Here is a 23,885-nt window from a genome sequence, read left to right on the forward strand (position 1 = left end):
TAATTGAGACTGCTGGTAGGCCATTTTTATGAGTGAAAATTACCTAGTTTCACTCCCATAAACAGAGACTAAATACAAGAATTACTATTTGCATGTGATGCCTCAAAGGCAGGACGATTTCTGTAAGGTTTGGAGCTAAAACACAGCCCCTTGGTGTGTTGTCCCCTTTCCTCTCAAAATAATCTCCACAGTCAAAATTAAAGGAGGCAGATACAAAAAAGGTACCCAAAAGATAATGCTTATTTCCATGTTTCAATCTATCAAATATTTATTTGTATGTAACTCATAGTTCTAGGTGAAAACCATTTGAGGATTTATTTTTCATGTTTTTAAAGTACAGGAACTGTCCCGCGCACGACATTCCGCCGGCAAGAAGCACGCGGACATTTAGAAATCCTTACTGTGACCAACTTTATTAATCTTAGAAGAGGAAAAGCCCTGCTGCACCAATATGGCGCACTTATAAAACCCTAGTGCGGTGCACCCACACCTGATTGGTTGTTACCCATGATCTCATAAGGCACGCCCCAGAGTGGGCAAAGACCTGGCACGAAGGCACTCTTGCACATGCGCACAGTTAACTTCCTGAAAGGGGGCCGGCTGGCGCGGCGAAGGCTGGCGCCATCTTGTAATGGCGGAGGCTATCCTGGCCTTCCACGTGGGGTGCAGTGGAAGCCAGCGCCATCTAGTGGTGGCAAATGTTATTGCGGCCCTCTACATCTCACCCTTTTAATTTATATAATTTTATAGCAGTCATGATCACCCTATCGCGTGCAATGAGGAAACCTCAGCGATGTGCAAGGGCTGATCAAAGGATCACTGAGTCTCTCTCATCCCAGTGCAATGGATCCACAGATCCATGGGGTGTAAGAGTAGAGAACTCAGATACAGAGAGAATCCCTCTCCTCCCAGTGCAATGGATCCACAGATCCATGGGGTGCAGGAGCAGAGAACTCAGATACTGACTAATTCCTGAGCAAGATAACCAAATTCCAGGGGAGGCCCCTAGTACAATGGCCACAAGTGCTTGAGTGAATAATGGCCTTGTCACGTTTCTGTTGAAATCTGAGTTTGCAAACCAACCAAGTATGAACACTGATCCACAGCATAGGGCTGCACCAGACAGAGCCACTCCCGATAAGTAGTGGGCACCTCATTTGGTCCTCCTCAGCTGTTACCACCAAGGGCCGTAGTCAAGCCGCTCCTATAATGAAATTTAGAATTTCCAATTGTTAGCAACTACTCCAGAAAGTTCACCCACTGTACTTGACTAAAAATAGATTGGGGGAGGATAACTCCAGATACTGCAGACACAATGTCTGTAGCAGTAATGGCTGCTACAATAACAGCGAAAGTGTCAAGGTCTTTTCCAGGACAGTTCAGGATCAGTCATTCTTCTCTGGAACAACCAGCAGACAATGGAACCATTTCTAAGATCTGTATAACCAGGACAGAGTTCTCCAGTCACTGTAGCTTTACACAGATAGCTTTCTGTGAAGCTACAGTCTGTAAAATGACAACACCAGTTACCAGTTAAGGCAGCAAGAGTCACCAGGGAAATGAAGGGACAGCAACGGCTGGAGTCCAGTCTTCCCCAGCAAGCAGCAGTGTGCAGAGGGTCAGAGAGCAGGCCATAGTGGGACAGGAACACGCAGCGGTAACACTGACTGCAGCAACGGCAAAATCTCTGTGATGACAAAAGGTGAAGGGGGATCTTCCATCTTCTTTTCAGGGCAGAGGAATGACTCTAGGGACCCGAACCACGAGAGCTGAATCTTTATGTAACCAGGATCAGCAAGTCTCATCCACCACTCAGGCAGCTGGCACACTCTTGTAGCATCCTGTAGAAGAAACACAAACATTCCCTCTTCCCCATATAAAATATCTGGACAGGAACATGTCGATAAGTGGATCTCTCTATTTCACTTAGGCAGAAGTATGCCTAGTTGTAGGGTGCCATAAACTTTGGCATCCAAAATTTTAAAATTGAAATAAAAGGAGCATAATTTTGCATACAGGGATAACTCCCCCTTTTTATTTATTAAGATATAGTAAAGATATTATTTATAAAGGTAAGTCCTCGAGGATTAAACTGAGGACACTGAGCACTTGTATTTATAAATTGACATGTATACCAAATTATTGTCTCCAGCATCTCACAAACTTTATTTATCTAAACATAAGCATTAATTAGAAATGCCAAATCTTGTAAATATTGTCCAGATTTAGTCGTACTAGAAATCCCTGAGCTGGCAGGGTGAGGCTGGGAATTGAAAACAAGCAAATGGAGTCTTCCTCTTTTCATGAGGGTGTGTTATCAACTCCATTACCATTTTCAAAGAGCTTGGTCTATGGTTATGTTTAGTTGTCTGAGCCAGAGCACTGAAAGGACAGTGCATTGTCAGACAATTTACACTGAAATCACTCACTGATTTCATGTAGAAAACCTGTCTCTAATAAAGCATTAAGTAATTGAAATCGATTGTAAACCACAAGCCACACATTGGCTATCAGTATATGAATTGAAAGCTTGATTTTTTTTTAACATTTTAAAAACAGTGGCTAAAGCATGGAATTTAATAATCTGTGCTGAAGCAGCAGAAACTCAAGAGAATAAACAAGTGATCCAATCATATATGTAGCCTTTTCATTAGATGAACCACCTATAAATACAGTAAGCGCATTTCCTATGGGTAGTATGCACAAATATACAGGAAGTACAAAAGCATGTAAAGAGTAAAATTATCAATTTCGTCTGAAAAATTTGTATATGCAATAGGCCAAATATCAGTATTTTGTAATAACCGATTAACTGTTGTTTGGAATAAGATATGTTTTACCAGGTTTCTTTTCAGAATACTTCCATGACTTTAGTCCACAACTCTGTACTAACACAGCTGAAGCTTTATCTCCAGTGTGCATAACAAAGACCTAGGTCCTCTAGTAGGGTGAGGTACATAGCCAAATTAACATATCCTTAGAAGCTTAAAATTAGTTTCAAATATTCTTTTTTTTTTTTTATTAACTTGAGTATTTCTTATATACATTTCGAGTGTTATTCCCTTTCCCGGTTTCCGGGCAAACATCCCCCTCCCCCCTCCCCTTCCTTATGGGTGTTCCCCTCCCAACCCTCCCCCCATTGCCGCCCTCCCCCCATAGACTAGTTCACTGTGGGTTCAGTCTTAGCAGGACCCAGGGCTTCCCCTTCCACTGGTGCTCTTACTAGGATATTCATTGCTACCTATGGGGTCAGAGTCCAGGGTCAGTCCATGTATAGTCTTTAGGTAGTGGCTTAGTCCCTGGAAGCTCTGGTTGCTTGGCATTGTTGTACTTTTGGGGTCTCGAGCCCCTTCAAGCTCTTCCAGTTCTTTCTCTGATTCCTTCAATAGGGGACCTATTCTCAGTTCAGTGGTTTGCTGCTGGCATTCGCCTCTATATTTGCTGTATTCTGGCTGTGTCTCTCAGGAGCGATCTACATCCGGCTCCTGTCGGTCTGCACTTCTTTGCTTCATCCATCTTGTCTAATTGGGTGGCTGTATATGTATGGGCCACATGTGGGGCAGGCTCTGAATGGGTGTTCCTTCAGTCTCTGTTTTAATCTTTGCCTCTCCCTTCCCTGCCAAGGGTATTCTTTTTCCTCATTTAAAGAAGGAGTGAAGCATTCACATTTTGATCATCCGTCTTGAGTTTCGTTTGTTCTAGGGATCTAGGGTAATTCAAGCATTTGGGCTAATAGCCACTTATCAATGAGTGCATACCATGTATGTCTTTCTGTGATTGGGTTAGCTCACTCAGGATGATATTTTCCAGTTCCAACCATTTGCCTACGAATTTCATAAACTCGTTGTTTTTGATAGCTGAGTAATATTCCATTGTGTAGATGTACCACATTTTCTGTATCCATTCCTCTGTTGAAGGGCATCTGGGTTCTTTCCAGCTTCTGGCTATTATAAATAAGGCTGCGATGAACATAGTGGAGCACGTGTCTCTTTTATATGTTGAGGCATCTTTTGGGTATATGCCCAAGAGAGGTATAGCTGGATCATCAGGCAGTTCAATGTCCAATTTTCTGAGGAACCTCCAGACTGATTTCCAGAATGGTTTTACCAGTCTGCAATCCCACCAACAATGGAGGAGTGTTCCTCTTTCTCCACATCCTCGCCAGCATCTGCTGTCACCTGAGTTTTTGATCTTAGCCAATCGAACTGGTGTGAGGTGAAATCTCAGGGTTGTTTTGATTTGCATTTCCCTTATGACTAAAGATGTTGAACATTTCTTTAGGTGTTTCTCAGCCATTCGGCATTCCTCAGCTGTGAATTCTTTGTTTAGCTCTGAACCCCATTTTTTAATAGGGTTATTTGTTTCCCTGCGGTCTAACTTCTTGAGTTCTTTGTATATTTTGGAAATAAGGCCTCTATCTGTTGTAGGATTGGTAAAGATCTTTTCCCAATCTGTTGGTTGCCGTTTTGTCCTAACCACAGTGTCCTTTGCCTTACAGAAGCTTTGCAGTTTTATGAGATCCCATTTGTCGATTCTTGATCTTAGAGCATAAGCCATTGGTGTTTTGTTCAGGAAATTTTTTCCAGTGCCCATGTGTTCCAGATGCTTCCCTAGTTTTTCTTCTATTAGTTTGAGTGTGTCTGGTTTGATGTGGAGGTCCTTGATCCACTTGGACTTAAGCTTTGTACAGGGTGATAAGGATGGATCGATCTGCATTCTTCTACATGTTGCCCTCCAGTTGAACCAGCACCATTTGCTGAAAATACTATCTTTTTTCCATAGTTTCAAATATTCTTATCTGGAGTAGTATAAAAGCTACTCCCCAAATATCAAAGCTCATTTTAAGAGCAAAGGTTTGTAGTAAAAATTTCTATATACATTGAAAGATTTAAGTTCTAACTTCTTACACTGAAGAAGCAACAAAATTGTATAATATAAGGCTATTAGCCACTTTTAATGATATCACTCTATGGGCTTTCTAAAACTGTAAGCAAGCTCATGAAACGAAAACTCAAAATCAATCCTCTAGATCTATCTTGAAATGGCAGTTGGAGTAAGTAAACTGGCTGTAATGTTCTCACAAGTTCCAAAACCTCATCAATCCTTCGTAAATCTTGTAACAATCTCTACCTGTATGATTTTTCCTTAATTAAAGATAAGTTTGAGTTAGTGTAACATTAGCGATCCTTAATCACAATCTTTAAATTCTCCTTGTAACACCAGAGCACCACCACAAGGTCGCCTGAGTTCTGAGTACATGACTAGGCAGCTGTTCTCCGGGCAGTGGAAATTAGCATTAAAATACAGATAACTTCAGGGCAAGCCACAACTTTGGAAAGCAAAACTCAACCTCCAACAAACAATCTAGTCTCCAAGGCACCCCAGGTCTATCTATTATGTTACAAAGTTTGACTGTCAATTCTTACATTTGGACACACAATGGTGCGGTCTCCAATACCTCAACAAAGAGACATTGTCCTAAATTCTTTTAGAAGCCTGGTTTCTAGGATAAGAGTTACATAAAAATATCACCTCAATTTAGACCTGTTTCCCTAGGTTGGCTCATGTCACATGTTATCTAGAATGACTCCATCCAGATTATCAGCTTTATGTCAACTTTCTGTTACCAATATTATACCTTTTTAACCATATCCAATAACTAAAAAGCCAAAAGTGCATAACCAAGGCAAGTAGAGCATATTTATACATTTAAAACCAATGAGAAACAAAATTGAAGTGGCTACACCTATCTTTAATATCTAGACCAAACACCATTTTTACCTTTTTGCTATGATTTTAAGAGAAGCACCTTGTCACCTGTTCAGTCAAAATAATAAGTCAGGGATCTCTCTAAGAGAAACAGCTATCAACTCTTGTATCGAAGAAGCTGAGAAGCTGTTGGTGCTTTTAAGATCAGCTCGTGTAGACACTTAGCCTCTGGGCAGCTTCTCCAGCTAATCTAGACACCTGACTCTAGGCACAGGGGTCCAAAGACCTGACTGAAACTGTTTTTTATTCATTTGTTCCCTTTTGAAACGAGTTAAAACCAAGTCAAGGTGTGAACGACCGGCAGAAAAAGTTTTTACCATTTTTTCTTTTGAACATGAAACATAAAACATTTAGACAACGAGAAACAAAAACCACAGAAATACACTGACAGACATGGGGACATCCTGGTGCACCAGAGACAAACAATAGACAAAGAGGGGAAAAAGCCAGATGGTGTTCACGGTGACTATCCACTCGAGTGGAGTCGATATGGGCGATGGATTGTCTCAATTCCTGGACTAGTCCACCAACGTGTTGAAACCCAATTCCTATAAGATACTGAGATATATTATCTGAGCAGAACGACTGACATTCGCCAATGGTATGGAAGTGAAACACAGCCCTGAATATTTTTATTCACAACCCAATTACATTAACTCCATCAGGCTGTGCACGGGCACTGAGATGTCCTTTTGTTTGATTCTCCTGAATAAATTTTCAGGCGGTCTGCCTCTATCAAATCTGATCAGTATGACTCTGTAAAGCTGTCGCGTCAGCGCACGGACGCCACGGTGTCCCCAGAGCCGGCGCCGGACCTTAAGCACACTTCTAACAGGCACAAAGACAAAATTTTTCTCCCAAAATGCTGTGTTCCTCTTATCTCCTCCCTTCTCTTCACCCGGGGTGTTCTTTCCCCAATCTTTCACTTCCGAATTGGAAGGGTCTGGTGCTTGAGATCGGTCAGGATCCTTTTCTCGTTGCAACTTTTCACTACCCTCTGTTTCTGACACTCTGTCACCTCGCCCTTCCTCCAACACTCTCCGCTTTGCTGTTACAGCTGGGCAGTTCCCACGCGACCTCTGACGCCGTTTGGCAGTAACTAGAAACTCAAAGGTCAATAGAAACAACCCGAGGGCTGCCAGAGCAACCATAGCGGCTCCTGCTGCGTCCTGCAGAGGACTGAGCTGGAACAGATCAAGGCTAAACATAGTCTCTCAGAGTTTTACCTGCATTCCACAGTTTCTGGATTTCTTCCGTGAAACAGAGGCTTCCTCTTGGCACCGGCGATGATGTAGCTTTTTTGTGTCCCGGGTTCTCGGCACCAAATGTCCCGCGCGCAACTTTCCGCCGGCAAGAAGCACGCGGACATTTAGAAATCCTTACTGTGATCAACTTTATTAATCTTAGAAGAGGAAAAGCCCCGCCGCACCAACATGGCGCGCTTATAAAACCCTAGTGCGGCGCACCCACACCTGATTGGTTGTTACCCATGATCTCATAAGGCACGCCCCGGAGTGGGCAAAGACCTGGCACGAAGGCACTCTTGCACATGCGCACAGTTAACTTCCTGAAAGGGGGCCGGCTGGCGCAGCGAAGGCTGGCACCATCTTGTAATGGTGGAGGGCTATCCTGGCCTTCCACGTGGGGTGCAGTGGAAGCCAGCGCCATCTAGTGGTGGCAAATGTTATTGCGGCCCTCTACAAGGAACCTACTTCTCATGTACTTGATTTAAAAAAAATATGCAGACGTTCTGTTCTGTGTATTTGGGTATTTGTTGTTGTTATTGTACCACTTGTCAATGGCACAAAGATTATCCCAGGAGAGCATCCTTGTCGATGTATATCAATTGAATAACAGTAAAATCTGAAATTACTTTGTCTTTATTTAGGTGGAGGCAAGTCACTTCCAGGCAACATACTACAGCCTCTGTAACAGAATCCCTTCTCATCTCTTTGCTTTTTCTCATGTGCCATTACACAAAATTGTGATTAAGGTTTATGAGGTCCTTTTTTCAATTTTATTGGTTATCTTATTTATTTACATTTGAAATGTTGTCCTCTTTCTGAGATAAGCCCCCTATCCTCTCCCAGTCTCTCTTGCTTCTATCAGGGTGCTCCCCTACCCACCCACTCACTACCATCTCACCTCCCTAGCATTCCACCAAACTGGAGCATCATACCTTCAAGGACCAAGGGTCTTCCCTTCCACTGATGTCCAACAAGGCCATTCTATGCTAAATATGCACCTGGAGCCATGGGTCCTTCGGTGTGTACTCACTGGTTGGTTGTTTAGTCCTTGGGAGCTCTGGAGAGTCTGATTGGTTGATATTGTTGCTCTTCCTATGTGGCTGCAAAACCCTTCAGCTCCTTCAGTCCTTCTCCTAACTTCTCGATTGGTGTCCCTGCACTCAGTCCAATGGTTGGCTGTGAGCATTGTCTCTGTATTGGTCAGGCTCTGGCAGAGCCTCTCAGGAGACAGCTATATCAGCCTCCTGTCAGCAAATACTTCTTAACATAAATAATGGTGTCTTGATTTGTTGTCTGCATATGGGATAATTCCCCAGGTAGGACAGTCTTTGGCCTTCCCTTCAGTTTTTGCTCCACATTTTGTCCCTCTATTTCCTTTAGAAAGGAACAATTCTGGGTTAAAATTTTGGAGATGAGTGGGTGTCACCAACCCTCAATCAGTGGCTGTGCCTAAACTCTTGCTATGGCCTCTGTATAGGTTCTTTCTCACCTTCTTTGGGTATTTTAGCTAATGCAATCTCTGCTGCATTGTGCAAGTCTCTTGCTTCCCTGGTGCGTAGGACTTTCTGGTACTTACCCCTGGTTCCCCATACCCCCTCTGCTACCTAACTCTGTTCAAATCCTTTACCCTCTGTATATCTTTCCTGTCCTTGCTTCTCCCATACCTGATCCTGTCCCTTCTTTTTTCCTTCACACCCCCATACTCCCATGTCACTCCCACCTCTACCTTCTGTGATTATTTTATTTTCTTGTCTAAGAAGGACTGAGTCATTTGCACTTTGGCCATCCTTCTCCTTGAGCTTCACGTGGTCTGTGGATTGTATCTTGGGTAATCAGAGCTCTTTTCCTAATATCCACTTGTCAGTGAGTACGTACCATGTATATTCTTTGTGACTGGGTTACCTCACTCAGGATAATATTTTCTATTCCCATCCACTTGCCTAATAATTTCATGTAGTCATTGTTTTAATGACTGAGTAGTACTCCATTATGTAAATGTACCATATTTTCTGTATCCATCTGGATTCTTTCCAGTTTCTGGCTACTATAAATAAGGCTGCTATGAACATAATGGAGCATGTGTCCTTTTTATATGTTGGAGCATCTTTTAGTCACTTCACAGGTGACTAGAATCTTTCTTTAGAGTTATGACTACTTTAAACCACCTTTTTCTTAGCTTTTGTGTCCTAGCGGATAATCTAAAAGTGTTTGGCATCTTGTTTAACATAAATCTAATTAAATTTGATAGAGAATATTTTTCATATAATTATTTCATATTTAAATTGTCTTCTGGTATTAAACACTTGGTATATGTTATCTACCATTGGGATCTTCAGATATGTCTTCAAGGAATTTTTAAATTACTTTCATACATCCTTATACATACCTGATAATTATTTTAAACATTTTGGAAATAGCACATCTGGAGATGTTTCTTCAAAGACATTACAAAAGTGTTCACATATATTAACAGCAATTTAAAAGTAAACACACACATATGTATACATATATATATATATATATATATATATATTGCAGCATTTAATATCCAACAAAAAGATGATGCACTGTCTCATTCTTTCATGTGATAGTGACAACCATTAACAAAATGTTAATTTGGTGAAATTTCAGCAGTCATTTGGGAATTTGTGTGTGTAATCATGAGGAGGTTAAGATACATGCTCACTATTTTATGTATGTACTTTATGATAATATAAGCAGATATTTCTAGCATTTTAAATACTTCATTTCATTTCTTAGTAATGTACTGAAATAGTTGCAAAACCACTAATTTTATAACACCAACTTTATTTTATTTTTCAGCATTTGGAAGCTCCTGGAAGCAAGTCATTTGGCAGTTCACTGATGGAGACTGAAGTAAACCTGGATAGTTACCAAACTGCTTTAGAAGAAGTACTCTCATGGCTTCTTTCTGCAGAGGACACATTGCGAGCACAAGGAGAGATTTCAAAGGATGTTGAGGAAGTAAAAGAACAGTTTCATGCTCATGAGGTAAAAGAAATCACTGACTTATGAAGCTAGAGCATATAATTTACAAGGATAAGTCTTCTTTTTGTCAGTTATTCTGAAAAAATGTAAGACACATGCAAATATGTTTGCTTATGAATTTTGAGATGTTAACAAATAACATTTTTACAAATAATATTTATAGTTCTGTTTTGAAGGACAAGTCTCTGAAGTATTGATAGTTTCTTTGCAATTATTCCTAGAAGAATAAGTGTAAAGCATTTTTATTTGTGTCAGAGAAAAACTTGATCCCTCTTTCTGAAGTACATTCCAGAGCACCTACATATCATCATGCATAACAGCTCTAAGGCACACCATGAGTAAATGGGTCATAACATGTTGAAGGTTCCTTAATGGCAGAGATTTCCTGAGATTGTACAGTTGCTCAGATTATTCTCCTTTACTTCCCCCACTTGAGACATATCTTTCATGTATCTCTGGAAGGCCTGATACAAACTCTATAATCCAGAATGATCCTGACTTAATTGGTGTCTTCCTTCATTTACTATTGTGCTAGGATAAGCATGCTTATATTACCTTTCTGCAGGTCTTCCTATGAGCTGTTTATGAAACATTCTGCACTAAAGTGCTCCATGTAGTGTATTCTCTCTTACAAATTGTTCTAAGACAAAAATTTTCTCTAATTCATGTTTAAAATGCTGCATAATACTATAATACCATGATGTAAAAACTAAGACTGCTTGAAAAGAATATACATTTAAATGGGGCAAAGATTTAGAATTGCAACTAATCAAATTCAAATTCCCAATGATTCCCTCAATTGTTGACTACAGTCATTACCTTCTTCTTGTCAGGGGTTCATGATGGATTTGACATCTCATCAAGGACTTGTTGGTAATGTTCTACAGTTAGGAAGTCGGCTAGTTGGAAAAGGAAAATTAACAGAAGATGAAGAAACTGAAGTTCAAGAACAAATGAATCTCCTAAATTCCAGATGGGAATGTCTCAGGGTAGCTAGTATGGAAAAACAAAGCAAGTAAGTTTTGTATATATATGTGTGTGCGCAAGGGTTCCAGTGTGTGTGAGTGTGAGTGTGTGTTTGTGTTTGTGTGTGTGTGTGTGTGTGTGTGTGTGCCTGCACACAACTTTCAACATAGTACTTACATTTACTAGGCAAATACTTTACTACTGAGCAAACTCCCCAGCATGTTTGGGACAGCATCTGAGTAAATTTCCAACTCTAACCTTGGACTTGTTATGAAGCCCAATTTGGTCTTGAAATTATAGTCTTCAGGCTCAAATATGCAAATAGCTAGGAGTATAAGTGGGAACTTTTATTCACTGCCTCAAGTGAATCCTTGTCTGTTTATAATAAATTATAATTTTAGCATGATATGCCTGAAATTTTAGACAATTAGTATATGGAAAAAATGAAAGGAATAAAAGGCAAAAAGAAAGGACATGACTGCTCATAGGTGTGGTGAAAGGGAAAGTTTATTGTGGATAAAAGGGAGAACATAGCCAGATGCAGAGACAGTTGGGAGAGTTTAGACTAGACATGATTAAAGTGAGTTGTGCCATGTCAGGAAAGGTTAGGATAAGGGAGTGAAGGGAACCAGGTATAGCAGACAGGAGGCCCAGGCATACAAAGAGAGCAGGTAAACAAAATGTCTGGATTAAATAGGGATGAGCAGTTCAACCCCATGGGCTTGAGAGTTCAGGATAAGGGTAGGGGTATGCCATCCAGGAGGGCCTTGTAAAAGGTTGCAACAAGAGGATGAAGGGAAAACCTTGTGACCTGTGTTGAATTTGATATGTTTAAATAGAAGCCTCAAGCATTTGTCCCAAGTTTGAATCCTAAGAATTAGAAAGCCAGGATAGGAAGTGATGATGAACAAAATACTGATATTCCATCTTTGAAAATGTATTTCTATAGTTATTTGTGTTTATTTTTGTGTATTAGTGTCTGTTTCTAGAATTTATGTGCACAGGATATTTATTTTATGTTTATGGAAGGGAGAAGGGAATAGCGGTACTACTAGAACTTGTAGAGAACTAGAGTTACATATGGTTGTGAGCTGCTATGGGGACTCTGAGAAATGAACCCTAACTGTCCAAGAGAGCAGCAGCAATTGCTCTTAAACATTGAGCCATTAGAAGCTTCAAGCCTTCAGGGAACAACTTAAAAAATCAGGCATGTTTTAGATTCTCTTTTATTATTTTAATATAATAAGACTTCTAATATAGTTTCTCAACTTAAGACAACCTTTTTCTGAAATGTTATGGAAGCTTTTCATGTCAGTTACATAACTACTTATACTTTAGCAACTGAAGTAGAGATTCTAGGTAGGGAGAGAGTTAGTTACAGATCTTACTTAGCTTTTGAGAATTGTCAAACTTTTGTCTCAGTTAATATTGTATGACTTTCTATAAAAGATAGATTATGAATGTAGCAGTTATTGAAAAATATGAAATCTCATGTGCATAAAATTCTTCATGAGTAATGGATGACCAGAAAATTCCTGTTTGAAGGAAAAGTAAGTGGTCAAAGTATTTCTCATCTCTTTATGAATATACTCATGGAGAAAAGTTTCTCAATTTTGTGTGAAAATAATTATTTGAATACAGTATGGCTATTAATCAGTTTAAGAATATGTATTGACTTATTGAAAGAAAGATTTTGAGACATTTCTGAAAATGGCCTATTTCTTACAAAAGTAACAAGCAGATTTCCTCATTCTGGATGTGTTGCTCTGATTTATATTGTTAAGTGTGTGTTTCCATGTAGAGCCTAGCGAGACAAGATAGATTTATTTTTAAATGAAAAGAAATGAAGTGCCAACTGTGGATTTGAATACATTAAGCTAAAGAAATTGTGAAAGTGCCTTAAGTTTACTTAGCTATTATTTATGAAGATTTAAAGCTTGAGAATAGGACCAAGAAACTCATTAGATATGCTGGGAGGATTGCTGTGCTGGTACTAAATTATAGTGTGGCAACAGGGAGGGAGAGAACACATTTTTAAGCTCATGTTTTTTGAAAGAATAAGTAAGGCATAAATTCTAAGAGAGAATTTTTACAACTATATTTGTATTCTACATGAGAATATACTAGAATGTACACATTTACATGATTTCTCTGTTATTATCATTGCAATAATTTGAACTGACCCTAGACGTGAAAATTATAGTGTCTTATTTTAATTATTGAGCCCACTTTCTTTAAATCTTCACAGAGAAATATTTTATTCCACACATTTGTCATCGCAATTCATAAGACACAGAGCTGTCATATTAGTTAGATGTCCAGAGTCTTTAGGGTAGAAATTCTATTTGCAAAGATTCCCTTAAAACAACACACTCCTATTTACTCCTGGCCCAATAGACACACAGATTTTTTTCTTTTTTGTACTCTTTCAATATTGTTCTTTTTATCAAGTGGAAATATGTATGATATATTGTTCTCAGAATTAATTAATTAATTAATTAATTACACTTTGAGACTGACTTTCAAAAAATGTAAATTCAACCTAAAATTAAAGTTCCATGTATTTTAATATACCATTTATAAAATGTTCATCTCCGTATCTCCATTTCACTGAATTATTTGAAAACTAAACTGACAATATTATACCTAGCTATAATTAGTAATGACAGTAGCAGCATCAATAACAACAACAACAAATACAATACCCAACTGTCTCATTTTTTAGGGAATATGTTAGAGCTTTTGTTTGTGGCCTAACATTGAAGGTGATTATTACAAAAGAGAAGTAAAGTATTTTTAGGAAGAATAGGTTTTTATAGAACATCATATATAGTTTTAAAAATAAAACAGTACTATGCAACCAGTTGTAGCATATAAAATTTTTTAGATAATTTCTTGAAATACATATTATATTTCTTTTAGGAAACAAATATAAATACATGAATGTTTGTAACTAAGTATATCTTCCATGTCCTTTTCTATATGTACAAATATTAACTAGCATTCTTAGGATACTTCAATTAACCAGATTGAAGTAAAAATAATGAGGACACTCAAATTATCACAAGAGATAAGAAACTGTGGTTCTCATGAAATTTGTATTCTAAAGTGGCTGATGTTCAATAAATAAAGATTATGATGGAAATAGCTAATAAGACTGTATATGAAGATGGTACAAAGGGTGGTGATAAGGAATCATTAAACAATTAGACTGTGCTTATGTGTTTATGAAACAAAGAAGAATTTAATTGTTGATCCCTTTAGCTTGAGATTTAAATAAGAAGGGATGAGGAGTTAGAGAATGTGACCAGTGAGAACAGTTAATATAAGAGTACGAAAATAGGGAAAGTGGGACTCATTCTATGAGCCAAACGGCCCATAGAACTGGAGAGTTTGGAGATGATTTTCAGTCAATCCACGACATAGAGTAAATGTATTTTTATGCTACCAAAGGCCTTATATAAGGGAAAGAAAGACAAGACAAAACTGTGTATTAGCTAAGCATACATACACACACACACACACACACACACACACACACACACACACACACACATATATATACATATATATACATATATATATGCTTAGATACATATCAATAAATGTATCGTGGTATCTTAGACAAGAAAGGAATTATTACTGATAAGGATACTCTCGTGTTTTTCTTATGCACTTAAATTATATATAACTGTTTACTTCCATTTATGTTTTTTAATAGTAAGTTTTTGCTTAGGACTTAATATGAATTACCATGCAAATTCAGATACTACCTTTCTGCAGTTTGTATCTAGGAGAAACTATTTTATAAACAATCAATAATTACTGCTAGCATCAGGGAGAAAACAATTAAAAATGGAGATAACAACTTGCTCTCATGTCTACTTTACTTAAATTTGAATCCACTTTATCTAAATGATAAGCTTTCTCCTAGTTGCTCATTCACTTGATTTGGAGAAATATACTTCCCATCCATGAAAGTTAGTTTCCTAATTCATACAACAGTCATAAAGCCTTTACATACATATTTTTAAAAGACATTGGTTTTGATGTGGCATTTAAAAGTACTTTTTGAAGCAAAACTATTACAAAGCATAATGAACAATGATAGTCATGAATAAGAGAACTTGCATGAGGCTAATTATTTCTTAAGTGCACAATATTAATTTAATATATAATTTCATTTTTTACTACATAGTTTTTAATTTCTCCACTTATTATTTTTATAAAAGTATATTGGAATTTTTTATAAAGATTGGGGAACATGATAAAAGTAATCAATATTATATTTGAAATTTTGCTTATTCAATTAGAACATTGGAATATGCTTGCAAGAAATAGCAGTCAAGGAATATAAATAATTCCACATTCTTCCTCCTCTCTTATTAATATTGTTTCATATTTTCATGATTCCTTACATCTACAAATCTCAACTTCTGTGCCCATAAATTGGCTCTGTGGAAGTTGACACAGACATTTGTTAAGACATGTATGGTCATAAAGTATTTGATTATCACTAGGCTGATATTTTTCCAGTAAAAATCTCTAACACTACTTTTAAGGATTCAAATGAGAAAACAAAGTGCCTCTGCCTTCAAAATGAAATAGCATACTGCATGCTGACATTCTTGAGCTAGAAATCTGATGTAAAGTAAGCTAAATGTTCTTTGTTTTGCTTGGATTTTCTGATGCATAATTCTCTAAGGAAGGTAGGAGGTGAGAGAAGAGGAGAAGAAAAGGATGAAGCTTCCAACTGTGGAAACACAAGGGAACAACCAGCATGGGGACAACAGAAGATTTCTCTCCTACATGAATAAACTAATTATTTGATTGGAAAAAATGTAACCTGTAGAGAGCAGAGGAGATTTACTGACATTTCTATGAGGCCTGTAAAAGATAAGCACAGCAAGATCTATCAACTTCTCAGATAATTGTGGTTAAGACATGCAGAGGGAAACTAAAAGCTTTGTTATAGTTAAGGGAAAATGAAAGCAAATCAGTAAGGACAAAGTTATGTTATGGTTCACATAATCAGCAGGAAGATAGTTCTGAATAGTGTTTGGGATTAAACACAAGATGTAACATGAAAAATCATTATGCATTACTATCAACACTTTGGCTGAAAGGGAAAAATGTCTTCACAAATATAATCTCCTTTTTTCAAAATATTGCCTGCTTTAATCATGAATTAGATATGGTATGAAGTAGGGGATAGGGGAAAATGTGATTATGAACAAATAAATGGAGTATTTTCTCACAAATTAACTAAGGAACTAATATATTGCATATTTTATGTAATCATGCAGACAGTTGTAATCTTGAACTGAATTTCCATGCAGTTCATATTACAACATGCATGATGTCAATTTTCTGGTTTTATTTTTACATCACAACTTGATATTGCTGTTCTTATTTCACCCCATGATGCTGATATGATGTCTGTACAGAGCTAGGTCGTCTTATCAACAGAAGCATATGTATCACCCAAGAACTTACTGAAAGTACACAAGTTTTGTCCCAAATCTCAACTGTAGAATAAGAATCTGCAGTTTAACAAGATACCAGGTCATTTCTAAGCATACTCTAGAGTCACTGATCTACCTTATATTATTTGGAAAGTATATCCATGCTCCTTTGTAAATGAATAAATTATATATTCTGTTTCCATTTTATAACAACTAAGGTAGAAAATATTTTTTAACTTCTTTCAAAATTTAAAAATTATGTTACTAATGTTTCATTCAGATCTCAAATGTTAATGCCTTTTTCTACAGTTAACTAATGAAAGAGAAAGATTCTAAAAGAGCAACAATATATAATAGGGGCAATATATAAGTTCTGAAAACATATTGGTTGGATTAGAAACATCAGCTTTTAATTCACTTTATGTGAAATGAGGTCAAGTACCTGTGGTCATGGTGGGTTTTTTTTCTAGCAATAATGCAAATAATATAGATCAATCAAAAAATGTGGACCTCCATTACACTAATATACAGTATGACACTCAGAGTTTTAGTTACAAACAGAAAATCTAAATGGCTAAAATTTATGTAAACTAGAGTATTCCACTTTTCTAAGAATATTTTCATCTGAAGATAAATGATGCTAAGTAGCAAATTAAGCTTATTCATGCATCCATCCAAACGAAATGTATTATCTACTATAGCCCCAGCTCTGATTTAGTTAAGAACAAAACAGCTTTCCCTTATGAATATAAAGTCATATATTGTCAGAAGAAACAGAAGAATAAAAGGAAAAGAGAGTATGAGATATATTCAGAGGATGAAACATACTTCTTATTTCAAAACAGAGGACTCCATTCAGAGAGAATATTAGTTACAAATATTAAACAAAATTATGTATGGAAAAAGCTTTGAAGACAGCTCATTCACATGAACAAACAAGGATAAATGTCCTAAGGTAGAAGGAAGTGCGATGGAGAAGCAAACATTGTTTCCATTTGATCTGATATGAAATGATATTTGTCTGATTTATAACTATTACAGATTTAATTTAATTAATTTAATAAATAAAGTAAATTAATTCAAGTTAAAGTCATAGAGATGGATGAGACAGCTTGCCACCTGGATAGTCCTCAATATTCTGTATAACTTTGGAGCAGCTATCTTCAGCCTTCTGGCCTAGACCATCAGACAGAACTTAAGTGAAGCAGGAATAATAAAGGACTACCCTACACTTTCTTGGCAGAGCCTAGCAGACAACTATCCCCTATCTGTTTGTCCATCTTAGACATCATTTTGACTGCAGATAAAGTTAGGGCATTTCTTGCACAGTGGCTAGCTTTCAACAATCAAAGTAACTCCACATGGAGGTATTGATGCTCATCATCTTCTTTGAAGTAGAATGGGGTTTAATCTCAGAAGTTGAAATAATGAAATAACCTTAAGTGCTACATCCTGTGGATCTCTGACACATTTGAAGACCATCTATCTATATTATATAATATATAGAAACAAGCAAAACTGCCTGTCTCAAGCTGCTTATTATCTGTACAACCTAGGATATATATTTCTGTGACAATCCAAACTAATATCTAACATGACTATGAGTTTAATCCCAAATAATTTGTAATAGCAGATATTTAAGGACTAGCATTAAACCTTGCAATTTTACATGAGTTCCATAGGTACAAATGCCTACCTAAGAGTCACAAAGTTAACCTTAAAGTGCTAGAATGCGTAGAAGTCAAAAGTTTTCTACTTTAAATATATAAAGATAGGAAGAGAGAAAAATGTTCAGACATATTTAGACATACACTTGTGTATATGTTAAAAAATCATGTGTTATCTCAAGAAAATGACTCATGGTATTTATTGAATATACTAAATCATATGAACACTAAACATCATTAACCTGGTGTATATTAATTTAGTTACCAGAGTTTAAACTTGATTTTAAAATTTTATTTATTGTTATTGGTATTATTGTAGTTAGTGTTCATGTGCATGTATACATACATTAATATGTCTGGGTATAATCCTGAATACCTGCACATGTTTAGATGCATCTGTATCTAGAAGCATTGATATTGGTGTTAGCAAACAACTTAATTTAGTTGGTTTTACTTTTCTTATTTTGTCCATGAAAATTTATTGATATCTTAATAAATTAGTTGTGGTAGAAATCTATCAGTGGAATTATAGTGAGCAGGAAAAATCAACTTAATTCTGTCTTTAGATTTCTACATACATTTGAGCATATTCAACAGTAAGTTGGGGAGGAGAATAAAATAAATTGAAACCCTTAACATAAAAGTGTGTGTCCATAAGTAATGATATTCTTCCATGGCACATGGAAGTGACAAAGATGATTGCCTGCTTAAATACTTGAGATAATGTGGCTCAGATATTCCCACCTTTCATAATATAGTGTCAGGCTAGGGCTGTATAAATTATACTAATGTTGCATTCATCCTCTAGATCTAGATTCAAATTAAGTGACAGTGGGATAATTTTAAATATACTATATGTTTTTATTAATTAATAAGTTAATTGTTACCCTGTATCCTCTGAGTGGGTGCCCCCACCTCAGCTATCTTGATAGTTGTATATCAAGTCTCTGTAGGATAAGGCACAACAAGACAGCCCTCTGCTACATCTGTGCAGGGGCATGGGTCCAGCCCATTTATGCTCTTTGGTTAGTGGCTTAGTCTCTAAAGACTCCCAGAGAGATCCTGGTCAGTTAACACTGTTGGTCTTCCTATAGGGCTCCTATCCCCTTCAGGGCCTTTAATCCCTTCCCTAAACACTTTGATAAGAGTCCCTGACCTCTGTCCAATATTTGACTATGGGTATCTGAATCTGTTTCAGTCAGCTGCTGAGTAAAGCTTCTCAGTTTGTTTTCTCATTCAACCTTTCAGAGAGTTCTGAAGATTGAATAGAGGCCACTATGTGTGCTGGAAAGTGTCTATATACACTGTTCTACATTGCAAGCTCCATTGGTCTTTTATTATAGAATGTTAGCATTTAACTGGCTATGTGAAATATTTTAGAAATGGTGATATTTCTAGATATGTGATAAAGTAAAATACATATATATGTATAAACATATATACATATATAATATATACATATATTCAGATCTATATATATGCATACAGACATAAGTATATATATACTTATACACTTTCAATATGTATACTTATTCATTTAAAAATATATGCATATATTCATTTAACACATACATACATATGTATACACTTGTACATTATATGCACACATATACAGAGAAGGATAAGTGTTTATACATGTATATGTGTTTATGTGTTAACTTTATATGTGTATGAATTTATACATGTGTAAATGTATATGTGGAAATTATATATATATATATATATATATGTGTGTGTGTGTGTGTATGTTTGTGGGTGTGTATTGTGTGTGCATGTCTGTGTGTGTGTGTGTGTGTGTGTGTGTGTGTGTGTGTCTGTGGGAACAAAATAGCTATAGTAGAGCCAGAAGAAACTACTGATATTTTACTGCTGTAACATTAGTATCCAATATTCCAAAAATTTTGGTAGACCATCAGTTTTATGTATATATTTATGAAGATGTGTATTCATTAAAAATAAACTGTTTTAGGGTTGGGGATTTAGCTCAGTGGTAGAGCGCTTGCCTAGCAAGTGCAAGGCCCTGGGTTCGGTCCCCAGCTCCGAAAAAAAAAAAAAAAGAAAGAGAGAAATAAACTGTTTTAGTCAAATGAAAATAACTTTTTAAAAATTGTTATTTTTATTAGTTTGCACAAAGTTCTAATGGATCTCCAGAATCAGAAATTAAAAGAGCTAGATGACTGGTTAACAAAAACTGAAGAGAGAACAAAGAAAATGGAGGAAGAGCCCCTTGGACCTGATCTTGAAGACCTGAAATGCCAAGTACAACAACATAAGGTTTGTAGACATTATGATGCTTGCTTTCAAGAATATTAAACTCTTTCTGTTTTTATGTATATTGCATATATATGTGAACACATATAATAACTTATAGATGAGACAGGAGGGGAGGCTTCTATTCAATAATTTAAAATAAAATGACCTGTCTCATTTCAGTAATTACTGATCTGATTTGACTTTGTGCCTTTCTAGTATTTGAGTCTTTGCCAGTATTATAATTTAAATAGGTGTATCATTAAAAATTAATTCATCCCTTAAGATTCTCTTCACATAAGTAAGATTAAGGCCCTTATTTAAAAAAATATTTTAAGAGGTGCCATGCACCATTTCTGCTGTTTTTTCACCATTTATATGAGAATCAACCAAGAAGATTTTACGAGCTGACACCTTGACCTAGTATTCTAAGCCTCTTAAATACAGAAGAAATTACTTTGTGTTTTTTGGTATGTATCTCAAATACTTTTGTTGTAGTAGCACAGTATAGACTAAAGCACACATTCTTTCTCAAATATAACATAATCAAAAAATTTATATTAGAAAATATTTATACATGTTTCTTGAAGAGACAAAGCCATAGTGTGTTAAATATTAAAATTCTGTTTTCCTATAAGATAGCTTCTTCAGGGATTACACAAATATATTATGAAACATTATTTATAAGGTTGTACTTGGTATATGTTTACCTTCAGTCTATAGACATTTAAAACTGCAAAGTTGGTTATAAGTATTGGTAAAATCGTTTTGATATAACATCTAATATATTTAAATTTTAAGAGTTTTTGTACAAATTACATATAGATTTAGACATACACTTTCTGATTGTTGGCAGGTGTTTGTTGTTTTCCTTGGTTTCTCCTTATGGTGACTGAGACCCCATGAATGTGTGTTAAGTGTGTGTGTGTGTGTGTGTGTGTGTGTGTGTGTGTGTGTGTGTGTGGTGTGGTGTGTGTATCAACAATTCGATCCAGAATTCTCATGCAGTTCATTTTACCCTGGACTATTCAATGTTATGGCTAGTTATGAAGTTTGTAGTTCCAATAGGAACTTTCCTGCTTCATGGGTACAGACATGAATCCAGGAACATTTGTGATCTGTCCAGAATCAGAGCCACAGCAGATAGCAAATGGAATACCAAAATTCTTGGTAAACTGGAGATTTTAGATCAGCAACTAATATTTTAAATATGTATATCCCCAATTATTTTTATTGAAAATCATGTTTTTGGATGTTCTATTTTTTAAAGGTCTTAGCTTCATACTCTGAATAGATTTTTTTAGCGACGTTGGCGATGCCATCCTAGAACTTGATATTCTGACAATTACCCAAAATGTTTTACTTTTCTTTGGAAGAAATAAAGTGCATGGAATGGAAGATATTTGACTAAAATTGTCATAAAATCTGAATAGATTGTTCATTACTGGAAAATATGCCATTTCAAATGAGTATGAAATTGCTTTATGGAAATAATTTGACACAAAAAAGCAAAATGATTATATCCAAGTTGATTATGCAATATGCTGTATCTAAGACATACTCCTGTGCAATGCATAATAAGTTTAGAAAAATATACACACAGGTTCTGGGTGAAGCCAGCTCTTAGGTTTAACTGTTTGCATACATCTTGGAACAAATTTGTGCTTATAGAAGTAAAAGCCTAGAAAAACACATTGAAGATAAATTTCACAGTCAAGTAACTTGTGTTAGACTTCCATGATTTATATTTTTAGGTACATGAGTTCAAATGAATAACTAATTGAAATAATCATTGATTCATTTATACCTTCATTTTCCTAAGAAAAATTATAAAACAAGGAAAATGAGAAATTTGCTTTGAAAAACAAAGTACATCATTAACTTTCATCTTTCCACATTGTCACATTTCCTGCTACTTACAAAATTTAGGGTATTTAACTATCAGTCAAAAGACTGAAGTCCTTCGGCTATCTCCATTTGCTGTGATTGTATTTTAAGTATAATATATATATATATATATATATATATATATGTGTGTGTGTATGTATGTATATATATATATATGTTTGTGTGTGTGTTTGTAAACAAATTGCTATATTATCTTTTATATTTTTTCTTTTTTCAGTACTTGTGATCAGTCTCATAAAATTAATTGCATTTACTAATTTACTAGACAGATACTTCACCACAGAATTAAACCCCAATCCCCAAATTTCTGTTTCTTAAGGATGATTACAGGTAGAAAAATTTATGGAAAGACACTAGTTTTGTTGAGAAGGACTGATTATAATTCTAATCTGATGATCAGAAGGCGTGTTCCTTAACTGACTAGCAAGATAAAAGTACTTGAAAATCTTATAAGTGCACTTTAAATATTGTAGACACACTTGTTTACATTTTGTGAGTGCATCTCTTGATATCTTCATTCCACCAGCACTTCAGGACAAGATATATTAGATGCTCTATCAACGTGAAATGCCATTAAGATAAGATATTTCAGGGATCCTGCCAATTAGCAATGTAAAATATCATAGTTGTTAATATTAAATTCAGCCAAGTGGTTAACTCTGAATAGTTGTGAATATTTTCTGTTGGGTGTAAATTTTTAAAATGAAAAGTATAGCAAAAACACCTTCTTATTCAGTCCCCCTAGCTGAAGAGAGCATTTAGAGGATTGCTTTGAATCTCAGGTACCTAGCATTGATTCTTTGTGAGGATTGAATATTTTGAAACTCTTAAATATCATCAGAAAATATTCTGACAGAAAACCTTTATCTTAGTTGTAGAGTGTTTCAGCGATGTTCATAAGGAATTTTATCTTAAATTAGTAGGGATGTGATTGAGGAGGAAGAACCTTTTGTGAGTTGAAGATTTTATTAATTGGAAATGGATTTCTGTTAAAAGGAAACACCGTCACTACAGAATTTTGTCCTGTAGTAGGCACACTGACATGGAGTTTGGGTTACTTATTTGGGTTTCCAAGTCTTTTCAGATTTAGATTTTTGAACAATGTCTCAATGACAATATCAACAAGTTATCACCGGTTATTAAATATGAATTTATAAACGTAATATGCACTATGTTCAGACACCCGCAGACATTCTGTACTAAATGCTAATTAATACAAGCCAAATAACCTATTAGAAGGTCAGTTACCTATCATTTCTTGAAGTTAATTTCAAGCATTTTAGGTGCCAAGATTGTGAAATATCCTCATCTGATGACCTTTAAAATGATCTAGATGTTCATGTAACAGAGAAGGTTTAGTTTAATCCCACCAAAGTAACTGACCTTTGAATTCATTCCACTGTATCCCAGTAGATCTGAACAAACACTCATTAAAGCTTCTGGGTGTGGTGAAGAATACAGACACCAACTGCCTCTGAGATCATTCTCAGCATCTCATAGTCCCATATGACAGATAGACACAGAACAGGGAGCCATTACTTGAGGCAGAAGGAAGCAAACAGCATGAGAGTTGAATTTGGTGATCTGTTGGAGTAAAAGAAATG

General features: G+C 36.1%; 1 protein-coding gene across 8 annotated transcripts in view; it reads left to right on the plus strand.

Moving 5' to 3' along the window:
* Dmd (dystrophin) overlaps positions 1 to 23,885 on the plus strand; it is a 2,349,574-nt gene that overhangs the window by 802,757 nt on the left and 1,522,932 nt on the right. For all 8 annotated transcript variants that reach the window (XM_087599109.1, NM_001370876.1, XM_087599108.1 and 5 more), the window contains 3 exon segments: positions 9,840 to 10,028; positions 10,859 to 11,040; positions 20,247 to 20,397. In XM_087599109.1, coding sequence (XP_087455235.1) covers positions 9,840 to 10,028; positions 10,859 to 11,040; positions 20,247 to 20,397 — 522 coding nt within the window.

The sequence above is a fragment of the Rattus norvegicus genome, chromosome X (genome assembly GCF_021556685.1).
Source record: "Rattus norvegicus strain SHRSP/BbbUtx chromosome X, alternate assembly SHRSP_T2T, whole genome shotgun sequence".
Classification (NCBI taxonomy): domain Eukaryota; kingdom Metazoa; phylum Chordata; class Mammalia; order Rodentia; family Muridae; genus Rattus; species Rattus norvegicus.